At 45.3% G+C, this 23,233-nt stretch overlaps 1 protein-coding gene across 18 annotated transcripts in view; it reads left to right on the forward strand.

Annotated features, from left to right (window-relative positions):
- LDB3 (LIM domain binding 3) overlaps positions 1–23,233 on the forward strand; it is a 123,757-nt gene that overhangs the window by 81,666 nt on the left and 18,858 nt on the right. For 8 of the 18 annotated variants that reach the window (XM_074296396.1, XM_074296403.1, XM_074296404.1 and 5 more), the window contains 3 exons: positions 10,257–10,292; positions 12,053–12,205; positions 20,254–20,387. In XM_074296396.1, coding sequence (XP_074152497.1) covers positions 10,257–10,292; positions 12,053–12,205; positions 20,254–20,387 — 323 coding nt within the window. Of the gene's footprint in view, positions 1–29; positions 1,022–10,256; positions 10,293–12,052; positions 12,206–20,253; positions 20,388–23,233 lie in introns of those variants that run through there. The other 10 variants (XM_074296413.1, XM_074296411.1, XM_074296410.1 and 7 more) reach the window with 3 other exon arrangements.

Consider the following 23,233-nt stretch of genomic DNA (forward strand, 5'->3'; position numbering starts at 1 on the left):
TTCTCTCTCTCTCTTTCTCTATGCCACAGGGAAAGGTTTGAAACGGAACGTAACAGCCCACGTTTTGCCAAATTACGCAACTGGCATCATGGCCTCTCAGCCCAAATACTTAATGTGAAAAGCTAAAAACATTAACAAAAACAAAATCCTATTTGGAATCCCTCTTCCTTCCCTTCCTCCCCACCTGCATCTCTCCCCCCCCCACCCCCCCGCCCAATAAAAAGACCTATGTAGCATCCAAGGAGCCTTATTGGGATGCAAATGACTTCACTGCTATACACAGCAGTCAGTGTTGGAGACATTATATTCTTATTAAGGAGCAATATTCTAGAATCCCCTCCCCTGATGATACACTGCCTCCCTTATATCCTCTTCAGGATAATCAATTTCCCTTTCCTTTCCCCGCCCCCTTGCAAATACTTCTGCTTGGACACAGAGTTGGCGATTATTTGATCTTCATTTCAATGTAGCCTTAGCCTTCAGATGGCTAGGAAGTTTAGATTTGTTGTTTTAATGCACCGGGGGAAAAAATGAGTGAATCCCAGTTTGTGCTCAGGTTTCCTTATTGAAAAAATTGGCTTGTGAGAAAGGCCAGCTTCCCCAGATTCAGCTGAGTCTAGTGGGCTAGCATTTGTGCATGTTGAGTGTTAGAACCAGTGCTTTGGTTCGGGGTCCGGGTTCTGAGCCCCTTGCCAATCCCCGGTGAGCCTGAGGAGCCAACACTGGATCCCAAATGTTCAGGGAAACAGAGAAGATGGGGATGAGATGATGCTTTCACTAGTGGAAGTTGAATAATCAAGAGGTTGTCCCCGCCCAGAGCTGATTAGTCCTAGGGGTTCCCAAGGTGTTGTTAGTCTCAGACATATGTGTGGTTAAGTCTCAGACAAGGGCATTTCAAGCCTCCAACGAATGTGCTCCTCTCTTTGTAACATGCTTGCTTGGCCAGCTCCACAGGTTTCCCCCCTTTCTGTACATATCAGCATGCTTGTTCTGAAATAAAAAGAATTTTAAATAAATCGAACCATGCCCTGGTCATGCTGTGCCTGTGTTCTGTAAACAATGAAATATGGAGGCTTGGGAGAAGGCAAGATTGTTGGCCGGGCCCGCCCATGCACAGAGGGCTGGGCTCACAGGCTTTTGTCTGCTCAAGTCAGTCCAGTTCAATTCAATTGACTCCTAGGCTTGTCCTGGGTTTGGGATTGGTGCCCAGAAGAAAGAGAATTTCCCATCTCTGCACTTTGCACTATTCTCCATATTTCTCCATAACACTTCAACTGTTACTCTGGAGAGATCCATTCATCAGGCAGTATTTAAGATGTGTCTATGAGCTTTTTCTCCACCCGCCATATTCCTATTGGGTGTATGCCTTTGGGGAAGTCCATCAAATCTAACCCAGGTTCTAAGACTTAGCAGTCTTCAGTAACTTCTGAACAGAAAAGGGCCATGAAGGACAGAGATAGGGGGCAGTCAGATGTTGCCCTCTCTCCCCTGCCTCTTACAAACTCCTCTCATGGTTTGCTTAGCAATGATGTCATGTCAAGAGGCTGGGAGCCGTGATAAACAAGAGAAAGTGGGGGAAGTTCCCTTTATCTGTGATAGGGAGGAAATGGAATCTCCTTTTTTTCAGGGAGATTGTTGTGACCCCATTTCCTTGGCACTACTCTAGCCCTGCCTGTTGCTTCCTGAGAGCCTGATGCTTTGGGTGACAAGTAGGGTGCCTCTCCCGGGCCAGTGTATGATGCTTGGGAGAAGGAGTTGGTGGATGGAGTTGTGGGTCTAGTGGAATGACCAGCCAGCTCAGCCAACCTGAGGCTAAATTCTATCCCCATTCCTCCCAGGTGGGATTTCTAGTGAATGAGGAAGGTCAGAATTATTGTAGTAGCTGTGGCTTCCTTCCCTTCTCCCCTATCCTTGAATCCTGAACCATCCAACCTTGTATTGCCAACCTTACCAACTCCACTGACACTTCTTTGGCACGGGGCATCTTTTATCTCAGGCAGTGGATTTTAGACACATTCCCCAGTTCCTTCTCCCTCTTCTCTATCTTTCAAACCCTCTAGCCCATCTCCTAAAATCCACCCATGGAAAGGAGGAATAGGAAGTTAACAGAAAAGGAAACAGGTACTCCAGTACAAGGATTTAGCATACATAAACCAGTCAGATCCAGCAATTAATTCAATTCAATGAATATTTATTAAGCTCTTTCTATGTGTCAGGCACTGTGCTAATCCAGACATAGCTAAGGATATAGACAAAAAAGAAGAGTTCCTGTCCTCTAGAAGCTACCATTCTACTGAGCAGAAATGACACATGCATGGCTCAGGCTAGCCGGGAGAAGAAAGGAGGCCTTTGGGGTGGGTAATAGCAATAGCAGTAGAAATCCTTATCCTTCATCACGGGCACCCCACTCCATCCAGTGACTACCCCACTGAGACCTCTCTGCCCATTAGCTATGGATTCTTCAGTTGTTTGGTTGTTTGTCTTGTAATCAGGAATCATGTGATTTAAGGGTTCCAGAGTCTTTCTAGAAAGACAAGACATGAGGGGCCAAAATTAACCAACCAAAACAGGCAGATTGTACCACGGAGCTCCAACTCTGGTATAGTGGTCATTCAGAGGAGGAGAATTCGTCAGTCTGTTATGGAAAGACTTCGTGTATGGGACAAGATATTAATAAGACTTCGAAGAATGGCTAGAGATGAGGTTACAGTCAGGGTTATTCTCCCTTCCCTCCACACAAAAATCCCAGCCCCGGATCTCCCCACACCCCAATCTTAATTAAGCATTTAATGAAGATGTAATCCAGGCAACAGCAGTCGGAAAAGCCAAGCCCAGCAGCCAGGCCTCCCTTCCAGGTAAATCAACTTGTCTGGCTGTGGCGCAGGGTAACGCTCCCCTTCTTTGCCATGGTGTGAACCCCTAACATCTCTCCCTCCCCTGGCTTGTCCCTCTGCCTTCCATTTCTGTTCCCCTTCTGACAAATCAGCCCCCCCCAAATACTGACAGCATGGAGCAGAAGCAGCAACATGTTAATGCTTGTGTGTGGAGCTGTTGGGGTTTCCGGGGGATTGGGGCGGGTGCTCACAGGGGCCCCAGCCATCCCTCTCCTCCCCGCCTCACTCCTCAAACTTTGACCAGATCTCAGACCCTTGGAGACCCAGGGTTGTCTCTCTTTTTCAGGGAAAGTTTTTCTTTCTTAATGTTGGAAACCCTTCAGATAGGGACAAGAAGGAGTTCTATTGCACTATAGAAATGCCATGAGCGAGGATTAAGGAGAGTCTTCCTACTTATAGAAGCCCAGATGGAGCTCTTGGAGATGAGATGTATTCCTTACTGCTAGGACCCAAAATGGCTCTCAGATGGGATTCTGGGGGATGGGGAGAGTCTTCCTACTGGCAGGTGTGGCCACACCTGAACTTTCTCCAAAGAAAAATCGACTATCTGCATTTCCCACTCTAAATAACAACTTTCAAGGAGCTAACGTGGTTCCATAATGAATTCTGAGCCTGGCTTTTGTACTTTGGAGGGGTCCTGTGCAAGTAGTCTCCTTGCTTTTCTCTGTATCGATAATGAAAGTTCAATATTCAGGCTTTTTTGGCTGGAGGTCGATGGAGGGAGAGGGGTTTGGGAAGGAAGAGTGGGAGATGTGGAACGGAGTAGAATTGGGGCTTAAAGAATATGAGACAGAAAAGCCCATTGCAAGTTTCATCTTAAGTCAGATGTGAAAGGCTTGATGGAAAAACCAATTTTGTTGAAAAGGTGACAATTTCGTCAAATTAGGAAGTGACTGTCAAGCTCTCTTCCTCCTATGTTGGTTGTTGACTCAGGAATGGGTTTTTGGAGGATTCTGGCAAAAGAAAACTGTGTGACATTTTAGAACCTTAAGCAGTAGTGAGTTCCTCATCACTGGAGGTCTTCAGGAAGAGAATGGATACTCCTTGGCCAAGGTGAATCTTTCTCAGATCTAAAGTTGGACTAGATATTCTTGTGGGTCTTTCATATTGAGGTTCTCTGAGGGGCCAAATCTAGGGCTAAGTGGACCCTTAGCTGGATCATGGGAGCTATCCAAATGGGACAGCCCTAACTTAGTGGTCCCTTGAGGATTTTGCTCATCTCTCTCTCTCTGTCTCTCCCATAGAGTGTGAAGGAGTTAGTTCCCACCTCTCCTAGTGAGCAGATCTTAGAAGGAGGTAGTTCCCACCTCTCCTAGTGAGCAGATCTTAGAAGGAGGTAGTTCCCACCTCTCCTAGTGAGCAGATCCTAGAAGGAGGTAGTTCCCACCTCTCCTAGTGAGCAGATCTTAGAAGGAGGTAGTTCCCACCTCTCCTAGTGAGCAGATCCTAGAAGGAGGTAGTTCCCATCTCTACTAGTGAGCAGATCTTGAATTTCCTGCCAAGGAACTTTGGGATTACCTTGCCTGCATATCAGTGGTGGGTAAGTCCCATGGGACACACATTTGGGTGAAATCTCTGCTTTGTCCCATTTTCTTTCTTAGGAACTCAGAGAGTCGATTTGTAGCTGGAGTCTGATATAGGTTGGAGCCAGGCAGGAGGGGAATGGGACAAGGGTTGACGTTTTAGAAGAATGTTGCTAGGAGTAAAAATGGCCCTTGGTAGAACTGCTGAATCTTCTTTAGGGCCCACCCTCTGGTAGAGCTGAGGTTGCATCCTTAATGGGAGAAGGTGGGGTGGGATTTGGTCCCTGGTTCTAGGCCACCTGAGCTTGCTTTTTCAACTGCTACCCCTCCTCAATTTTACTTTGATGGACATGGGCAATGAATACCCACAGTGCTTAGAGTGATTCCTATTTCCTTCCATTGCTTCCTGTTAACCTCTCAGAACTGTACTAAGCCTTCTCTCCTCACCCCTTCTCCTCACCCTGTAACCCCAGCCTGGCATGGCTGGCTGACAAGATCCCTGGGTGGGGGGGGAGGGCTGGCAGCTAGGAGAAGGAGAGCTGGTTCCTGCTGGTTGCTTGTTGGCAGGCAGCCTAGATCTCAGGGTAAGAGAGGTGGTGCCCTGCATGGATGGATGGGCTCAGCTAACCCTGCACAATAGAAGAGCTTTGTACCCTCAGGCAAGGAGCAAGTTTGTATGCCCATCTGCACGAATACATGATTGGGATGTGGGTGTGTGTGTGTATGTGAAAAAGAGAGAGAGAGAGAGAGAGAGAGAGAGAGAGAGAGAGAGAGAGAGAGAGAGAGAGACAGAGACAGAGACAGAGACAGACAGAGACAGACAGAGACAGAGACAGAGACAGAGAGAAACAGAGAGAAAAGGAAAGAGAGAGGAGAGAGATGGAGAGAAAGAGAGAAAGTAGGAGAGATGGATTCAAACAGAGAGGAGAAATAGAGATAGAAAAAGTATGTGTGTACGAGAGAGAGAGAGAGAGAGAGAGAGAGAGAGAGAGAGAGAGAGAGAGAGAGAGAGAGAGTTAGAGAGAGAGAGAAACAGAGAGACAGAGAAAGACAGAAAAGGAAAGAGAGAGGAGAAAGAGAAAGGAGAGATGGATTCAGACAGAGGAGAAAGAGAGAGAAAGGAGTGTGTGTGTGTGTGTGTGTGTGTGTGTGTGTGTGTGTGTCTGAGAGAGACAGACAGACAGACAGACAGGGACAGAGAGAGACAGAGAGGAGAAAGAGAAAGAGAGAAAGGAGAGAGAGAAAAAGAGAGAAAGCAGGAAATTATTCAGACAGAGAGGAGAAACAGAGTGTGTGTGTGTGTGTGTGTGTGTGTGTGTGTGTGTGTGTGTGTGTGTGTGTTTGTATATATTTGAGAGAGACAGAGACAGAGAGAAGGAAAGAGAAAAAGAGAAAAGAGAGAGAAAGTAGGAAAGAGAGGAGAGATGGATTCAGAAAGAGACAGAGAAAGAAAGAAAGAAAAACCTTGTAGAGCATGAACCTGGACTTATGCCCCCGAGCTCCCTTCTGACTACTTTCTGTGGATCTGTGATGCTGTGTGGAACAATGTGCACACAAATGCTGTGTTGAGGGTGTAGGGAAAGGAGGTGAAGGAACCTGGCTCCCTTGGGTGCTGGGTTGGGTACTGTAGCATTTTTACTTGACCCCTGACTCCCCTCCACCAGGCCAGATCCCCAGCTGTTGAGGCCTTTAAAATACAAAGAGGCCCAGAAGTTATTGGCCTTCCATTGTGCCCTGGAGGCTCCCAGAATGAATGGGTGACTTAAGGGAAAGATTCCAAACCAGAAGCCAAGAAACTTGGCTTCTAGTCCCAGTTCTTCCAGTAGCTCAGGCAAGTCCCTTCCCTTTGCTGGACCTCAGTTTCCCAAACATTTATATGTAGGTAACCTCTAAGGTTATTTCCAGCTCCGATATTCTGAGATTCACTCACACACTACCATGGGAAAGACACAGGCTTTGGAGTCAAAGTATTTAGGCTCTTATTGGATGGCTCTCGAGGCTCTCTTAGCCCTGCTTTCCTCATTTATTGAGAAGCTGAACTTCATGTCTTCCAAGGTCTTTTCCAATCTACAATCCCATGATTCTGTGCTCCTTGTTGGCAAGCAAAGGGAGCCTTCTCTAGTGGGTAAGCTGCCAACACTTGACAGAAGGAAATGACATCCAACTGGAGCAGATGTTTAGCAAAAGAAAGACATTCACAGGCTTCCCAAGGGTCATAAGGAAACTAAGGGTGTCCACACTTTCTTTCTGGGCAGGGATCTGGTCTTCATGGTACATTTTTGCTTCCTATGACATTTCTATTTGAGCCCAGGACTTTGTATCCCCCAGGGCACCATAATGTTATTAGATCTTAGTGCCCTTTCCAAATCTGGAGCCTGTCCTTGGCTCCCTCTTAGGCCCGAGAAACAAAGAATTCCTCTGGTCCTCTCTTCTACCTTCTGCCAGAGGGGCTGCCATGCTGTTTGGGACCAAAAGGGACACAAGACTAATCAAAGTTCGTCTAGCTCAGGCTCATACAAGTTGTAAGTCTGAGGGAGTATTTGAACTTGGTTCTTGCTAACTTCAAGAAATTAATGACTTACGCATTACTCTAGGTTATATTGTCTTTGGCAAGGAAACTGAACTTACAATACTCCCTTAAGTGTCATCAGTGGTTGTTCAAAGACTGTGTGTGTGTGTGTGTGTGTGTGTGTGTGTGTGTGTGTGTGTTTGTACCACATTGCTCTCTAACCACATCCTATGCAAAAGCCGACTAGCTTTGAGTTGTCTTTTATTTTGGGGGGGGGAGAGGGTTTTCTCTAAGGACCCCTTCTGAGTCCAAGTAAGTGTTTCTAAAACCTGAACAGTTTCCTAAGATCCTCTTGGGACATTGACTGTTCTGGAGTGAATTGAGTTTTAGTAAGAAGTTTCAGGGAGGATTTGACATTTGAGACATTTGAAGGGGCAGGAAGGTTGAGACCCAAGGCTCAATCCATGCTGTGACATTTGACCTGCAGTCTTCACCAAGCTATTGCTCCATGGGCTTGCTCTCACAAGGTTCCTTCTTAAAGCCAGGCCAAGTAGACTGAAGGGTAGGCTTGGGAACTTTGATCAGATCTTGTGGTCAGTCAGCCTGAGGGCCCCGTGAGGGGTGCAATGGGAGAAGCACAATGGAGAGGAAAGCCTACTCTTAAAGAGGACTTGCAGCAAGCTGCCCAACTACTATAAAGCTCCTGCTGTCCATTTTATCTCAGAGGGTTTGTAAGGAAGGAGAGAGAAAGAAACTGGGAATACTCCACTCCCAACGCCAGACTTTCAGTAGCCAGATGTGGGATCCAGGACTCCTCCATGCCCCTCCCTATGGCAAAAGCCTGGTTGGCTATTCAGAAAGTCACACTAATTTCAGTGCAGTCGGAGCCAGGAAGGCCACACAGGGGCAGAGCTCCTCTCTGGTCAGGTCTCAGGGTGGCCCTAAAAGCTTAGGGTCCTGACTCTTGGCTGGGCTCAGACACTCCCTATGGCTCCTCCTTTCCAATTTCCTTTGGCTCTCCCCATATCTCTCCTTATCCTGGAATTTGGAAAGCTCTTACCTGCTTTTCAAACTGTCTCTTTTCCTTCTTATTTTGTCTGGAGAGATTTCTTCTCCCTCTCCCTCCTATTTTTCTTTTCATCCTTCCTGGTTCTAAGGGATCACTTATCATGTTACAGTCCCAGATACTACATGCTCTCTCTCTCTCTCTCTCTCTCTCTCTCTCTCTCTCTCTCTCTCTCTCTCTCTCTCTCTCTCTCTCTCTCTCTCTCTCTCTCTCTCTCTGTCTTTCTCTCTCTGTGTCTCCATCTTTGTGTCTGTCTGTCTCTCCTCTCTTTCTGTTGCCTCTGTTTCTCTCTGTGTCTCTTTTCCTGTGTCTGTATCTAACACTTTCTCTGTTTCTGTCTCTCTCTCTCTCCCTCCTTTCTTCCTTATTTCTCTCCCTCTTTTCTATCTTTGTCTCTGTAATTTTCTATCTCTTTGTTTCTGTCTCTCTGTATCTTTCTGTCTCTGTCTCTCTCTCTCTGTCTGACTCTCTCTTTCCCTCTTTTTCTCTCTCTTTCCTCACTCTATCTGCATCTTTCTCTCACTCTTGCTCTCTCTCACTCTTACTCTGTCTTCTCCTCTCATAACTTTCCCTTGCCCTTCCCCGAAATCACTGATCTTCATAAATCTCCAGGCACTCAATACCTAGGCAGGCACACTTCCCGTTTTTTATTGGCCCCCTGCTATTGCCCACCCCTACCTCCCCACTGCTTGCCTTTCTGCTTTGATTTGAGCTTCCATTGGCCATCCCGAAAACAAATGGTGCTTCTGACTCCTCTAGCTGTGTGTATTTTTCATGAAGTGTATTTCTGTGTCTTTGATGCTCCTCTAATTGTGCATGGAATGGTACAGTGGAATGGGCCCCTGAATTTGGAGTCAGGGGACCTGGGTTCAAATCTCAGCCCTGAAACTTACTTCCTGTGTGATGGTGGGCAAGTCACTTAATGTCTCATCTAATGTCTCTGGACCTCAGTTTCTTCATTTGTAAAATGAGGCGGTTAGATTCAACAGCCTCTGAGGTCTCTCCCAGCTCTAGGTCTATCATCACAGTTCTAGGTATGTCATGTTGTTGTTGTTTTCTCCACCTTCCTTCTCCCTTTAACACACAGTGTTGAACACTCTGTCTTCCTCCTCTCTTTGGCTGGCCCTTGGTTTCCAGGTGGGGAAAACAGATTCAGTCTCACTCTCTTTCTGGTAGTCCCCATTTAAGCTTCCAGCCTAGACATAGCATTTTTTAAAACCTAGTTAAAACAGTTGAGTGGGAAAGACCTCTCCATCCTCCCCCCAACCCCAATTGAATCACTACTGATCCTATAATCCCCAGCACTCCCTACATTTTACCATCAAGTAGACCACAATCAAATCAGGTGATGATAACTGCGTCATCACCACTGACAGAGAGGCAGCTTGACAGGTAATGGGAGAGCTGGGTTTCAAATCAGGAAGATCCAAGTTCAAGTCAAGTTTCATATCCTGGTGGTGTGATCTTGGGCCAGTCAACCTGTCAATGGTCTCCGAGCTAAGACCATAAGTCCCAGAGAAGGTGCCCGCCTGATTTGGTAGAGGAAGTGTCCTCATCTGGGAATTCCCTATCCCGAGGAAATCACAAATCCTGTCTCTCGCTATTCTCCCCTTGACTGACTACATCACATTACCCTTGACTACATAATCATCTCCATTACTGCCAACAAAAGCCCCAGCCACAACAAAACCTTCATCGTAGTGGGGAAATGTGATACCTGTCCAAGGGTTTCTTTTCTATCCCATCCAGTTGGCTACTGGGATGGAGAGTAGGCAGACACCTTCAGGGGCAGGCGCACTGGCCCGTCAACCTGAGCATGTTCCTTTCCAGGGTTCACAACTTCTTTGGAGGGAGAATCCTGCTCATAGCTGAATGCTGAGCCTGTCATAAGTTCATTCTATGAATATGGCAGATGGATAGTCAGAGATGAGTTTGGAGTTCTAAACTTGGTTGTGTCCATGAATCAAATTAAACGGGAGAAGTAGAAAGTGCAAAGTGAGCAGGCAGCTGAGTACTGTCCATAATCCTGATAACAGCCTTCCAATTTCCCTGGAAGGTCCATCTATTTCCCGTCTCCTTAGAATACGGTTTTCTGTATTCTGGCCATAGAATGAGATCTTCATTCTAAAATACTAATGCCTTGGACAGCCAGACAATAAGCTAGATTGTTACCTTCTTTCCTGATTTCTTCTCTTCCTTTTTTCCTCCTCACCAAACCCTATGTTTTCCCTGGTTTCTTCATATTCTCTCCCCTCCTTTCACAGTGCCAAGGACAGTTCAAAGGAGCCAGCAGGAAGAAGGTAACGTTTTCTGTGTTCTGTGTCCCCCAGTCCAAGCCTCTTCTCCCTCCCTTTTCCTCCAAAGGAGTTCACCGCTCCCTAAGCACAGACCCATGTCACCTGGGGAACTGTGCCTTTGGCCAAAGGGTTTGCTTTGCAAGATCCAGGCAGTTTGATTTTGGCAGATAGAGATGGCAAATCTCTTCAGGAACCCTGATGATTCAGGTAGTCCACTAAACATTAGGGATTGGACTGGGACTTTGAGTGGAGACTCCTTCAAATGAACCTCTTTGGGGCTGGTCTTTTTTACCCCCAAAGAGCAACACTCAGTCACACTTTGTGGATTTATGTCTGTTCTGTTCTTTTACGTGATCCTCACATGAGCTTCCCAAGATAGGCAGGAGAGTATTATCACCTGCATTTTGAAAAGAAGGAAACTGAGGCACAAAAGCAGTAAATAATTGCCCTGGATTCAGTACAGCATAGAAAATGAATGGTTCTTAAATGAAGGATCCCAGGACAATGTTTCCTTGTATCCATGCAGTACCTAGCACATTATAAACAATTAGTAATTGCATATTGGCTGATCTACAGATAGCAGAGCTGAATTCAAATTCAGATCCTTTGATCCCTTCACCAGCTCACAGCAGTGTCCTGGTCAGGCCAGGCTTAAAGAAGGACAAGTGAACATTGTCAGAGGCTGGGAGCCCAGAGAGAGTTAGAATTTTAAGCCTCCACCACCTACTCACTGCATCTGCTTAGCTCATTCTAAGAAACTCCCTGGAACTTAATTTTATTCCTTGTAAAATAGGAAGGGAGTGAGATGGAAAGCATCTGGGTGAGGATGCAGGTGAGTGGAAGTTAGCCAAAGACTCTGACAATGCAGGATTGCAAGGACATGTATTTTTGGATTGATAACGGCATCATTGGGGGCAATTCCGTAGCATCCCATAATCCCTTTTTTTGTAGCAGGGATCACCCACAGAACTCTTCTCATCAATGGCCTTTTCAAAAAGAAATGACATTGCTTTCTCCTGTAGCATCATTTCTGGATGTTTCCCACTTCTCTCTGCCTTTCTTATGGGTTCTCTTGCCCATTCATATTGCCAGGCTTCTGTCTCACCCCTTCCACCTCCTTCCTGCCCCCACCATTATGCCCTCGGGATGGGCAGGAAGGAAAGAGAGAGCAGGGAAGTCTTCAAGGGATTGAGAATGCTCAAGGATGGGCTCTACCCAAGTCAATGCATTGGGTTGGCAGCAAAACCAGTCCAGAATCCCTGCGCTGTTCTCTCCACCTCTACCCCCAATTATTCCTTACTAAACAGCCTTCAAGAAATATTTCATAGAACAATTAAGAGAAAGAGATTGGGGAACTTTAATGAACAAGCCAGGCTTTTCTTAGTTGGGAGTATTTTTGCTATTCAGAGGCACTAGATTAGATAGCCCTGATCAGGTCCATATTTCTATGGTTCCCAAAGTGGTTTGGCCACCCTTAAGCTAACCAGGTCTGTCCCCAGGTAGCCAAGTCAAGAAAAAGGGTGTCCAAAGAAAGACACTGCCTAGCAGGTGCATCCCCACCCCAACCTCCCAGAGCCCATTACCTTTGGGGATTACCCCAGCTTCCTTTGCCTCCCTCCACTTATTTCTTTCCTCCTAAAAAAACCGATGCCCTTTGTCCTTCCCGGACCCCCAATTCATTGGCTACAAATGGGCCTCACTCCTGCAGGCTCTTTGAACTTTGTCTCAATGTACTTCTTCTGTTTGGTCCCAACCCTAACTAGTACCCCCATCGAGCATGCTCCAGTGTCCACCAGCCACGCCTCTGCTCTGCCGCCAGCTTCTGCCCATCCGCCCGCTACTGCTGCTGCCAGCCCAGCTCGCCCAGCATCGCCCCCAGCTGCCTCTGCTGATAGCCTCTCGCCTGCTTTCCAAAGGTAATGGGTCCCTGACTCTGCCCGCTGAGCTCAGGCCCTGGTCGCGGATGGGGTTTCACCAAGAGATGCTCCAACAGGAAGCACAGAAAGAGAAAAGTCAGCCTTAGAAAACCAGTCAGCCTGGTAGGAGAGCAGTGCCCTTGTACCTCCAGATGCTCATCACCTATGGTCCTGGGGAGGGTCAGAGCACAGGGGCTGAAAGAGAAGAAGTAACTTTCATCTCTGGAGTTCTTTGCAATTTGTAAAACATTTTCCTCACAGCGACCCTGTGAGTCAAGAATTCCCTCCTCAAAGGCTTTCCTGCTTTTTCCAATATAGTTGTGTGACTCTCAGCAAGTCATTTAGTCTGTTTGCTCGGTTTCCTCCCCAGTAAGGTGAGGTTAATAATGGCGTTTATTTCTAAGGATGGTTGTGAGGCTCAAATAAGATAATCTTGCAAAACATTACCAAACCTTACAGTGTTATATAAATACTAGTCATGGTGATGGGGGGGGGGGGTAGTGTAGGTATCACGATTCTCATTTTACAACTGAGGAAACTGAGGCAGATTGTCTGAGGTGAGACTCTACATACTGGGATCTATCTATAACACTACACTGCCCTGATACTAACATATTCACTTCAAGCAATCCCATAGCAACTTAGCGCCTGTTACAATGTGCCCAGATTTGTGCAAGACTGAGATGGCACATCCCTGTCCTCCAAAATCTAGTCCATCTGGAGATACAAGCCTGCTCCCTCTGGAAAGCTAGCTAACAAAACAGCATGGTGCGGAAAGCCTGCACAGTGGAGCTGGACTTTGGAGTCAGGGGAGGCCCAGGAAGACACTCTCACCAGCTGTCTGTCCCTAAGGAGCCTCTCTGAGAACCAGAGTTCTCATGTGCATAACGGGGAATGGGTTAGGAACTCAACCTGTGGCTTCATTATTTGGGAACTCCCTCTGCCCAGGCAGGTTAGCACCTTCCCTATAATTTATCATTTTACAGAGGCCTTACTTAATCTGAGGGGAAGTGTTTGTGAATTTCTCCAATTCAAAATTATTGTAAGATATAAAAAGTCATATTTTGATATTTCAGCAGCATTATATTTCAGTATCATTTCTTTCCTTTGTAATCTTATGACCTTCATCTGGAGCATTTTAAAACATTATCCTGAGAAGGGTCTTAGGTCTTGCTAGAGTACCTGAGATGTTCTAGACCCACAACAGATTAATACACCTTTGCCCTAGAGAGTTGTGTAGGCTGAGCGCTGAGGTGAAGCATCTTGCCGATGGTCACACTGCCAGGACATGTCAGAGGTGCGACTCCAACAGAGGCATTCCTAACCAAAACTCGCGCTCAGTCCACTGGCAATCTTGCCTTTGTCTCTGTCGGCAGTAAGCAAGGAGCCCGACAGGACCAAAACAATTTGTAAATTCTAAAGAATTCTAGAAATATCAGTTGTTGGTTATCATTGTTGCTATAAGGGGTTTGGCGAAGGATAGACTAACATGGGCTTCCCTGGGGAAGCAGAGAAGGCTTCTCGGAAAAGATGGATCTTGGATCAAAGGATGGATAGAATTTGGTGTTTCGAATATGACTGTCAGCTCCAACTTCCTCAGCTTCATCCCTAACCTTTGTCTTCCATCTCTTATCCAAGGAGGTACCAAAGGTCAGGATGGAGGAAGAAAAGTAAAGGGGGTCAGGAGGATGTAATGGAATGGGATTGTATTTGGAGATAGTAAATCTGCATTCAAGTCTTGATTTCTATTTACTGCTCATGTGACTTTCGACCTCCTAGAATCTTATTGGGCCTCAGTTTCCCTTTCTATAAAATGAAGTGAGGTAAGGCCCCTTCTGGAATTCTATATATGGCTTTGATCATCTGAATATTGATTATTAAATTGGAGTCAGCCTCTTGAGTTCCTAGAGCAATTTGGGAGCATTCTCCAGCTGGGCTTGTTTCAAGGTCCAGAAAACACTGGAGGCATGTTCTGGTTCAGACACTCGAACCCTTGGGGCCTACTACATTCACAAGGTCTTTGGGTTTGCAGCTAGATGGGACATGAGTAAATTTCTAGTCCATTAATTTGTATCTAGGCCCAGGGGCCTTTCCCAGATCCTCTCTGTTCTCTTTTGCCCAACCTTTTTTCCAGCTTTTAAGCTCTTACTTGTGCACTTGGAAAGCATCTTTCGCTCTGTCTCCTCAGACTAGGTGGCTCAGACTCTTGTCTCTCTCTGGTTTCTCATTATTTATGTCTCCATTTCCTTAGAGGAGGATTGCCTCCTTTTTTACTCAGCTTCTAGGGGCTGGGACCATGGAAGTGCACGAGGGAAGCTCAGGATGGAGACAGAAGTGTTTTTGTTCCTTATCATGTTTTTGTTGACTCATCCTCATAAAGAATTCTTATTAGGTATTAGAAATATTAGAAATTATCTAGTTCACTCCAGTCCTGTCATGTTACAGATGAGGAAACTGAGGCTGAGAGAAAGAAAGTGATTTGCTCAGGATCACAGTTACCAGATTAGAGTCAAGTTTAAGTAATTCAAATTCAGTGATCTTTTTCAAGAACTCAGCACTCTTCTTTCCTCTCCTAGAAAGAGACAAGCATTTAATAAGCACCATCTGTATCCAAGCACTGTGCATAGGACTAGACACACTTAGAAAAAGGCTTTAAAACTGTCTCCTTTCCCCAAATGAGTTTATATTCTTCTGGACAGGGAAGTAGGGAACAACACATAAACACACAATTAAATGCAAAATAAAAACAAATTAATTCTGTGGTGGGGGTACCACTGAGAGGTGGGAGAGCAGGAAAAGCCTCTGGAGGAGAGAGAATTCTAGCTGAGGTTAGAAAGGAGATAAAGGCTTCCACATGCCAGACGTGGAGGAGACTATTCCAATTCTATGCAAAGCTTGGAGGGAGGAGATCCCTTAATGACCAGTCCAACTGAATTGAACTTTAAAGGCTGACTCCAGGCTTTCCTGGTAAAAATAGGGTAATGAAGAGGAGTGAATTTAGGAGGAAAGATCATGAGGGTTTTTTTTTTTTTTTTTTGGTTTTGTTTTTATTGAAATTCATTGGTATTTTATTGGTACTCATTGGTTTTTATTGCTATTTCTCTGAAAAGGACCTAGAAATAGCAGAAATAAGCTGTTAGACCTAATTACTTTATTGGTACAGTCTGAACCTCTATCCCAGGATCACAAGGCAAGGATTCTTAGCTTAAAAACAGCCCAATATCATTAGGGGCCAGTAAGTGGTGCTACAGAGGAGAGAGTATCAGCCCTGGGGTTGGGAGCTCAAATCCAGTCTCTAACACTTACTAGCTGTGTGACTCTGGTCAAGTCATTTGTCTCCCCCTCCCCCCCATACGCATATCTTTAAAGTTAAATTCAGCTGGAGTGAACACTAAGGAAGTCATTAAGGATTTGAGTAAGTAGTTTCCAAAGGAGTTGGGAGCAGTGGTCATTTAGTCAGCAGGGCTCTAGGAGAGAGCAGAGGCTCTGGAGCCAGGGGACCTGGGTTCAAGGGCTGTCTCTGATGCTTACTAGCCATGTGACCTCAGGTAGGGCACTTGCTTTCCATGGGCCTCAGTTTCCTCATCTGTAAAAGGAAGGGGCTGAGCTAAACCTTAGGGGTTTTCTCCAGGACAAAGATCCTATAGTCCTGGAAGAAATCTTGGAACATAGTGTATTAGAGCTGGGTAGACAGAGTGAACAAAACATGAGGACCCTGGAAGCCGCCATTCTTTCCCCAATGTGAGATTTATCCCTCTTCCCTTTTTTCCAGCTATAGGTGATTAAGGAAAGGCCTTTCTTTGACCTACCTCCCTGTCCTGGCCAGTCTGATCCACTTCCTCTCAGGGGCCCTGGCCATTTGTGGGGGGGGATGATTTTCTTTTGTACTTCCCTGCTCCCAAGCTCCAAAAGAGATGCCTTTTAAAGGAGCCCAGGTGTTAAATCAAGGCCTCTGCCAAGGATTAGTTCTGGAGATCCAGACTTTTCCAGGAAAATATCTCAGGAAATGTCATCCAACTCTCCCATTTCTCAGCAGAAGAAGCCCAAGCCAGAGGTGAAGTGGAGGTGGAATTGGAAGCCAGGTCCTCCAACTTCTGGGCATCTGCTCTCCCCCAGGGCCTCGGCTCCCAAAGGCCCTGAGCTCAGCCTAATTAATTATTCAGTGGTGCCCCAAAGAGGATCCTCTCTGTTCTTCTTGTTAACCCTCACCTAGAGTCACTGGGAGAGTTCAGGGAGGAATGATGATGGGAAGGGGGGAGGAGGCAGATGGGGGAGGGGAGAATTTAGAAGCGAGAGCTTCTCAAATTTGTAAGAAGCTCATTTTAAATCCTTCCCATGGAGAATAGAGCTTAGCTTTCTTGTCTGTCATCTTTGACCTTCTTTCCCTTAGAGGCACACGCTATTTTTTTTTTCCAAGAAGAAGAATGAAGCTATTAAGCATGAGGAAGGAAACCGAAAACTCATGAATGTGCTCCTTGTGACAGCCACAAAGGGCCCCTCCAGCTGGGGAGAGCTGGGTAAAGCTCCCACTGACCCTCCTGCCCTCCCCCTCCCCCAACACAGTCAGGCTCTAGATGGAACTCACAGAATTGGCCACATGTCCCAAATCCTCCCTGGGAGCAGACAGGCCAGGAAGAAGAACGGGATTTCAGGGCTGTGGGCCTCTTGCCAGCCGTGGGTCTTAGATAACTGGGGGGGCAGAGAAGGGGACAAGGATAAATGGAGGGATCTCCCACCACTGTTTCCTGGCCTTCTTTTGAAAATCTATTTGAAGAGATCAGAAAAAAGAAAGGAATTCTCTCCCATGATGCTGAGAGCAGATAGTGGGGGAGACATCTCTGATAAGGCTCTCCATTAATGCCTTCTCCCTAGGGACCACCCCATCCTCTCCAGCCAGGTTGGCCCAAAAGGCCAGGGTCAGCTGCTCTGTAGAGGTTCCAACCCTTCTTAGTACATCTGTGATTTTATAGATAGATAGATAGATAGATAGATAGAGATAGAGATATACACACAGCTATAAGTGTGATATATATAAATACATGCATAAATATTAACACACACATGTACAGCTACATGTGTGATATATACATGCATAAATATATACATATATCTTTATATGTTTTTATATATCTTTATATGTTTTTATATATATCTTTATCTTTGTTTATATAAACATCTATATGTTTATATATATCTTTATATGTTTTTGGTATACATATATATAATTTAAGTGGTATATGTGTATTTATATATATATATGAAATTTATATCCATTTGAGATATATATGTATATATATATATATACACACACACATATACATATATACACATACAGACTTTAAGTAAATGTAAGCTATATTGTATTTTCTGGGCAAGTCACGTCATCCTGGTGAGCTTGTTTTCCTAAGTACAAAATGGGGATGATAATTCTTGTACTAACTGCTACCCCAAAGGCTGTCATGAAGAAAGCATTGAGAAGCTCCAAAAAAAACATGAGTGATCATTGGCCCAGCATATTTTAAGGAGCTGGGATGAGTTCAGTCATCAATGGGCGCCCTTGCCCTTTAGTGGAGGGTCTTTCTCTGTGAGTGACGGTGGCCCAAGCTTGGGTTCCATCCTCACAGCCCTCCAGACCTCAGAGTCAGATGATGTGATTTGTCTGAGGTAAGTGAGGGAGACGAGACTGGAGCCCGAATCTTGAGGTCTGTGCCTGTTTCCAGTACCTGAACTAGTTGGGATAGTATCCAGGCAGGCCCAGGCAAGGAGGCCACTAACCATGACTCCTCAGCAACCTGGCAAGAAACCCAACTTGGAGCCAGATTAAGCCGGGTTTGCATCCTGGCTCTCCTCCCCAATAGCTGTGCCATCTTGGCCATAGTGTTCTCTTCTGTTAAATGGGGATAATGTTTGTCCCATCTGTGAGATCTGTATGGTAGCTGGGCATGGAACCAGGAGAGATCTAAGATCAAGTAAATCCCGCCTTCACTAACTATGTAACTATGGGCAAATCACCAATCTGTTTGAATGGCACTTTTCTTCATCTGTGAAATGGGAACAATAATACTCTTTGCACCTTTCTCACAAGGGTGTTGTAAGGATAGAATGAGGTAATGAGCACCAAGTTTTGCAAAGTTTCCAGTGCTGTGTAAATGCCAGCTTCTCTTGGCACCTTCTCTCTGATTTATGGAGAGCAAAATGTGAGCATCTTTTATTCTGTGGTTCTCAAGAGTCAATCCCAGGCAGCTCTGGGTGGAGAATGTCTCCTAAGCTGGGTCCAAGATTCCACAGCTGGATCTCAAGGATTCAATGAAATTGAAACTGTTGATATTTTGGTAACAGTTTCAGAATAATTAGTTCCCTTTGTAAGTTTGTGTTTTTATAATCTGCATTTAAACTCATTATTCTGTTTTGGGCCCACACCACAAAACCCATTTGGGGGGGGTTATACCAGATGGCCAAAAGGGATGTGGGGACAGTATCCAGGTCACAAAAAAATTTAAGAAACCTTGTTATAAAACAGGATAAAGTTTTAAAATAATAGGATTTGGAACCTCAGGGAACATTTGGGATCAAGTGGTTATTTTATGGAGGCTTGGAGACACACAGCCATACAGAATGAGATTCAGAATGGGAGCCATAGTATGATACCATTGTGGAAGAAAGTGTTGGAAGCCAGGTGATACATCATAGGTTCTTAATAAATAAATATTTATTGACTAAATGATTGACATGATTCTTCACCCAATGAAGAGATTGTTTTTACTCAAGTCCCTCGCCGTTAGTGCTTTCCCCCCACTTTCAAGGCAGCTAGGTGGCACATAGTTCTAGAATTCAAGTCTAGAAGAACTGACTTCAACTCTGGTCGCAGACACTTACAAGCTGTGTGACCCTGGGCAAATCATTTAACTTGTCTGCCTCAGTTTCCTCAACTATGAAATAGGGATAATAATAGCACATATTTCAGGGGATGCTGTGATAATTGAGCAAAATAACATTTGTAAAGCACCTAGAGCTGGGCACACTGTAGGTGCTTAATAAATGCCTGTTCCTTTCCCCTGTTTATCTTTAATTTAGTTACTTAAATGCATGAGAACAGAGACTTTTCCATTTTCATCTTCGTCTCTGTAATCATACTACCTTATATGTAAGTAGGTCTTTTATTGATTTGAACTGAAGATTTCAGAAACTCAGAGGTGTGCCCTCCTTGAGCTTACTCTACACACCTAGCCACAACCTTCAGTTTCTTGATCTTTCTTTATCCAGAGAAGGATAAACTCCAAATAAACAGAATTAGGGATGGGCCTCCATCTCCTTCTCCAAGTTCTAGCAACTAACCTTGGAAATGTAACTGATCACTGAACATTGGGACTGTGTTCTTTTCTGGTCAAGTCATCCTCTTTATGCCTCAGTTTCCTCATCTGTAGAACGGAGATAACTTTACCACCCTTGAGAACCTGAGAAAGGAGTTATTTCCCCGGCAGCTCTTCCTCTGCAAAATGAAACAATATATTTTGATAAACATATTTCGATTATAATTGGTTTCCTTTGCAATCCTATGGATTTTTATTTTGTACCTTTAAAAATAAGATTCAGATAAGAGTTCCCCTAAACACTGTCCAAGGGACTAGCGATGCCTGAAAGATTAAAGACCCCAAGATCTCAGAATCTCTAAGGTCTCTTCATTTCTAAATTCTATGATTTGATCCTCATAACTACTGACTTATGAAATCAAAGACTTAATGTTCCTTGGAAATGTGAATTGCTGATTACTAATCTTGAATAGACTCTTATTGCTGATAGCTCAAAGATGGGTAGCTAGAGGCTCAGAAGACACGATTCTATCAATTTCAAGGAAACCAGAGGCTTTTACCAACAATTGTAGTTTTCTTGATAAAAATTATTTTCCCAAGATCCCTTGAAAATTAATCCCCGGATACAGCTATGGGGCAGAAACAGAAGGATAGGGGAAAAGAAAAGGCAGAATATGGGAGGTGAATGAAGCAGTTTCCCTGTGGGCTGGTCTGTTTACTGCTCCTCTTTTCTTTTAGGGTCCTTAGCTCTTCCTATTCGCCAGCGCCTTCCGCATCCCATGCTCCTGCCACCTATAACGAAGCTCCTGCCACCGCTCCTAAACCCCGGGTGGTTACCACTGCCAGCATTCGGCCTTCAGTCTACCAGTCAGGTGAGAACACATGGACAGATTTGTATGTATCTGGAGAAGACATTGTATCTGTGTGTGTGTGTGTGTGTGTGTGTGTGTGTGTGTGTGTGTATGTGTTTAGGTATGTGAGTGTGTGTGTAAGTTAAGGGGAAATGGGAGCCAATCAAACCTCACACATCCCAGAAAAGGGAAAGGCTTTGCAGTGTGACATTGAATCCTGAATCTTGCCGATATGAGGGCCATAAGGAGGTGTCTCTTAGAGACCAGGAGCTAATAGCAAGGAGGCTGTCTTTCCCCTACAAAGAGCAAGCCCTACTTGCTGGGAGTTGCTGGGGAGCAGAATAATGGGTTTCAAGTTCATCCATGTGCCAGCTCATGGGCCCTTCAGGGAAAGGAAGAGCTGCCTGTTCAGAGCCGGCTGGTAGATTGGCACTGGGCCAGGGCATTTCCCAGGGAGCCAGGTGGAAAGCAGGAAGGTTCCTCCCAGTCATTCCTCCCACAAGATCAGGTAAAAGGCCCTCTCAAGGACATATTTGGAACATCTTCCTCAGGAAGGCAGGCCCTTGCTTACCCTTCTGGCTCTCTCCCAGTGAGGTCTCTGGCTATTCCCAGGAGGGTTTGAGTATGGACATCATCCCTCCTGCCTTCCAGTCTCCCACCCAGGAAACAAACATAAGGAATGAAAGTGGTCCCTCTGGACCTGTCCTTGGATTTCTGGGACTAAGGCCCAGTTGAGTATATTTTTAAGTGGATAAGGGTTATCCCTTGTGTGTTCCTCATAGATTATACCCAAAGACAAATCTCTGGTCAAAAGTCATTGGGGCCTCACAGGGGGTAGGCAAAAGCTCCTTCTGCCACCAAAGATGCCAGTGATAGGAAACAGGTAACTATCCAATTCCCCTTTAAACTCTTACTGAGTTAAATAGGAGCTAGCTCAAGGAGAGAGAAGATGAACAGAACAAAAGAGGCAGGCAGTAGTGGGAAGTACCCTGGCTGGCCAAGAAAACTGGGCTTAAATCAGAACTATGTGATGAGACGTATGTTTTTGGATGTGACCAGAGAGGGAATTAGCTTTGTTGAACTTTGCATATTTGCTTTCTTTTTTATTGTTGTTCTACTAAAGAAAAAAGGGGGAGTAAAGTGGGAGGGAGAAAAATGCTTATTAATTGAAAAATAATCATATATGTATATATGTGCATATGTATGTATATAGGAAATATATGTATATATGTATATATATATATACATATATATATATATAAATCCTACTGCCTGACCATAGATACTGGCTCGCATGATCTTAGATAAATCATTTAAGTTTCCTGGTCCTCAGTTTCTCATTAGTAAACAAAAGGGCTAGACTAGTTGACTTGGAAAATCCCGGCGGCTCTTAATTCTATGACACTATAGCCTGGAAATGAAGGTAGATCATGGCATGCCTGAAGCACTAAGGCAATGGGAGCCACCAACAAGTCTGTCTGTAGCCTTTTGGAATCTGGTGTCAGGCTCCAGTTTAGTGGCAAGGCCGGGCCACAGGAGAGCCGATTCCTCCCAACACTGCAGACTTTGAAGAGAACTGCAAGCATTGTGAGCCTGCTAGAACTAAAAGCATTTTGAAAGCTAAGTATAGCACTAGGAACAATGGGGCAGGATGCCAGGGTAGCCAGGCTACAGTCTTGCTTAATGTTCAGAATCCTAAAAGGAAATCAAATCTCCTTGGAGGAATGCCCTCCCTACCCAGATTGGGGCTTCTCTTAGTTTTGGCAGCAGAAGTTCCTGGACAAAGAGGACTTGGTGAAAAATCCTGTGCTTCTAGCCCCCTGGTAGGATCATACATGGGAGCTGGACAAAGGCTTTCTCTTAAGGTGACAGAGGGTCTGGAAACATTTTGGGCCCTTCTTCCGTCTTTATCTTGGCCTTCTTCCAGTCTCTATCTGGTCCATTTGTCTGTGTCCCACTAGGTGGCAGCATGCCCCTAGTTCAAGTTTCAAGCCCCACGGGAAGGGAAGAACGAATGAGGGAGTGGAGAAGAAGACAGCTCTCCATTTAACTCCTTCCCTCCCCAGAATGATTTCATTCCTGTAGGGCCGGTGTTGAGTTTGACTGGGATTTGCTTTCATTCTCAGAAATAAGAAGATCTCATCTCCTTCCCAGACATTAACTCATTCCTGCCCCAAGGGTGGGAGGGACAGGAATTCTCTGACTTGCTTTGGAAAGGAATGGCTGGCTCTGGTTTTAGCCAAGGGCACAGGCAGGCTAGGGTCATGGAGGGGTTAGTATTCCCAAAGTTTCCAGGTGTAGTCTGAGGCTGAGGGTCCTTAAGGAGATCATTAGCTACTTCCTTAAAGGTTTATACAGGGCTTTCCAGTGAGGGAGGCATTTTAAGAATTCAGATTCCCATTTTAGAGATGAGTAAATGGAGGCTCAGAGACTTGCCCTTGATCATACAGCTATCTTGGGAATCACACATTCATAGTTAGCACTAGAAGAAACCTCAGATTCCATCTAGTCTGGAACCTGCCCTCATTTTACAGATGAGGAAACTGAGGCCCATAGAGCTTAGGTGACCTGTCAGTTATCATTGTTTAGTTAGTCAGTGGCAGATAGAATTGGAACCCAGGTTCTGCTCTAGAGGCAGTATTCTATACTATGTTGCCTCCCATGCTGGTGAGGCTCTTTTAGAATCCAAAGAACATATTGGAATGGACTCATATTTGGTGGCAGAAGTAAACAATATTGGCCAAATATTGGACCTTGTCGGACCATCTGGCGTAGAGAAGAGAGATCTGGGTACTTGGACCCAGAAACTCCCACCTCCCAGACGATCTCACCCTTGGTTTTCTCTTCCTCAGGAAGGGGGACTAGAC

Source organism: Sminthopsis crassicaudata, chromosome 2 (genome assembly GCF_048593235.1).
Source record: "Sminthopsis crassicaudata isolate SCR6 chromosome 2, ASM4859323v1, whole genome shotgun sequence".
NCBI lineage: Eukaryota > Metazoa > Chordata > Mammalia > Dasyuromorphia > Dasyuridae > Sminthopsis > Sminthopsis crassicaudata.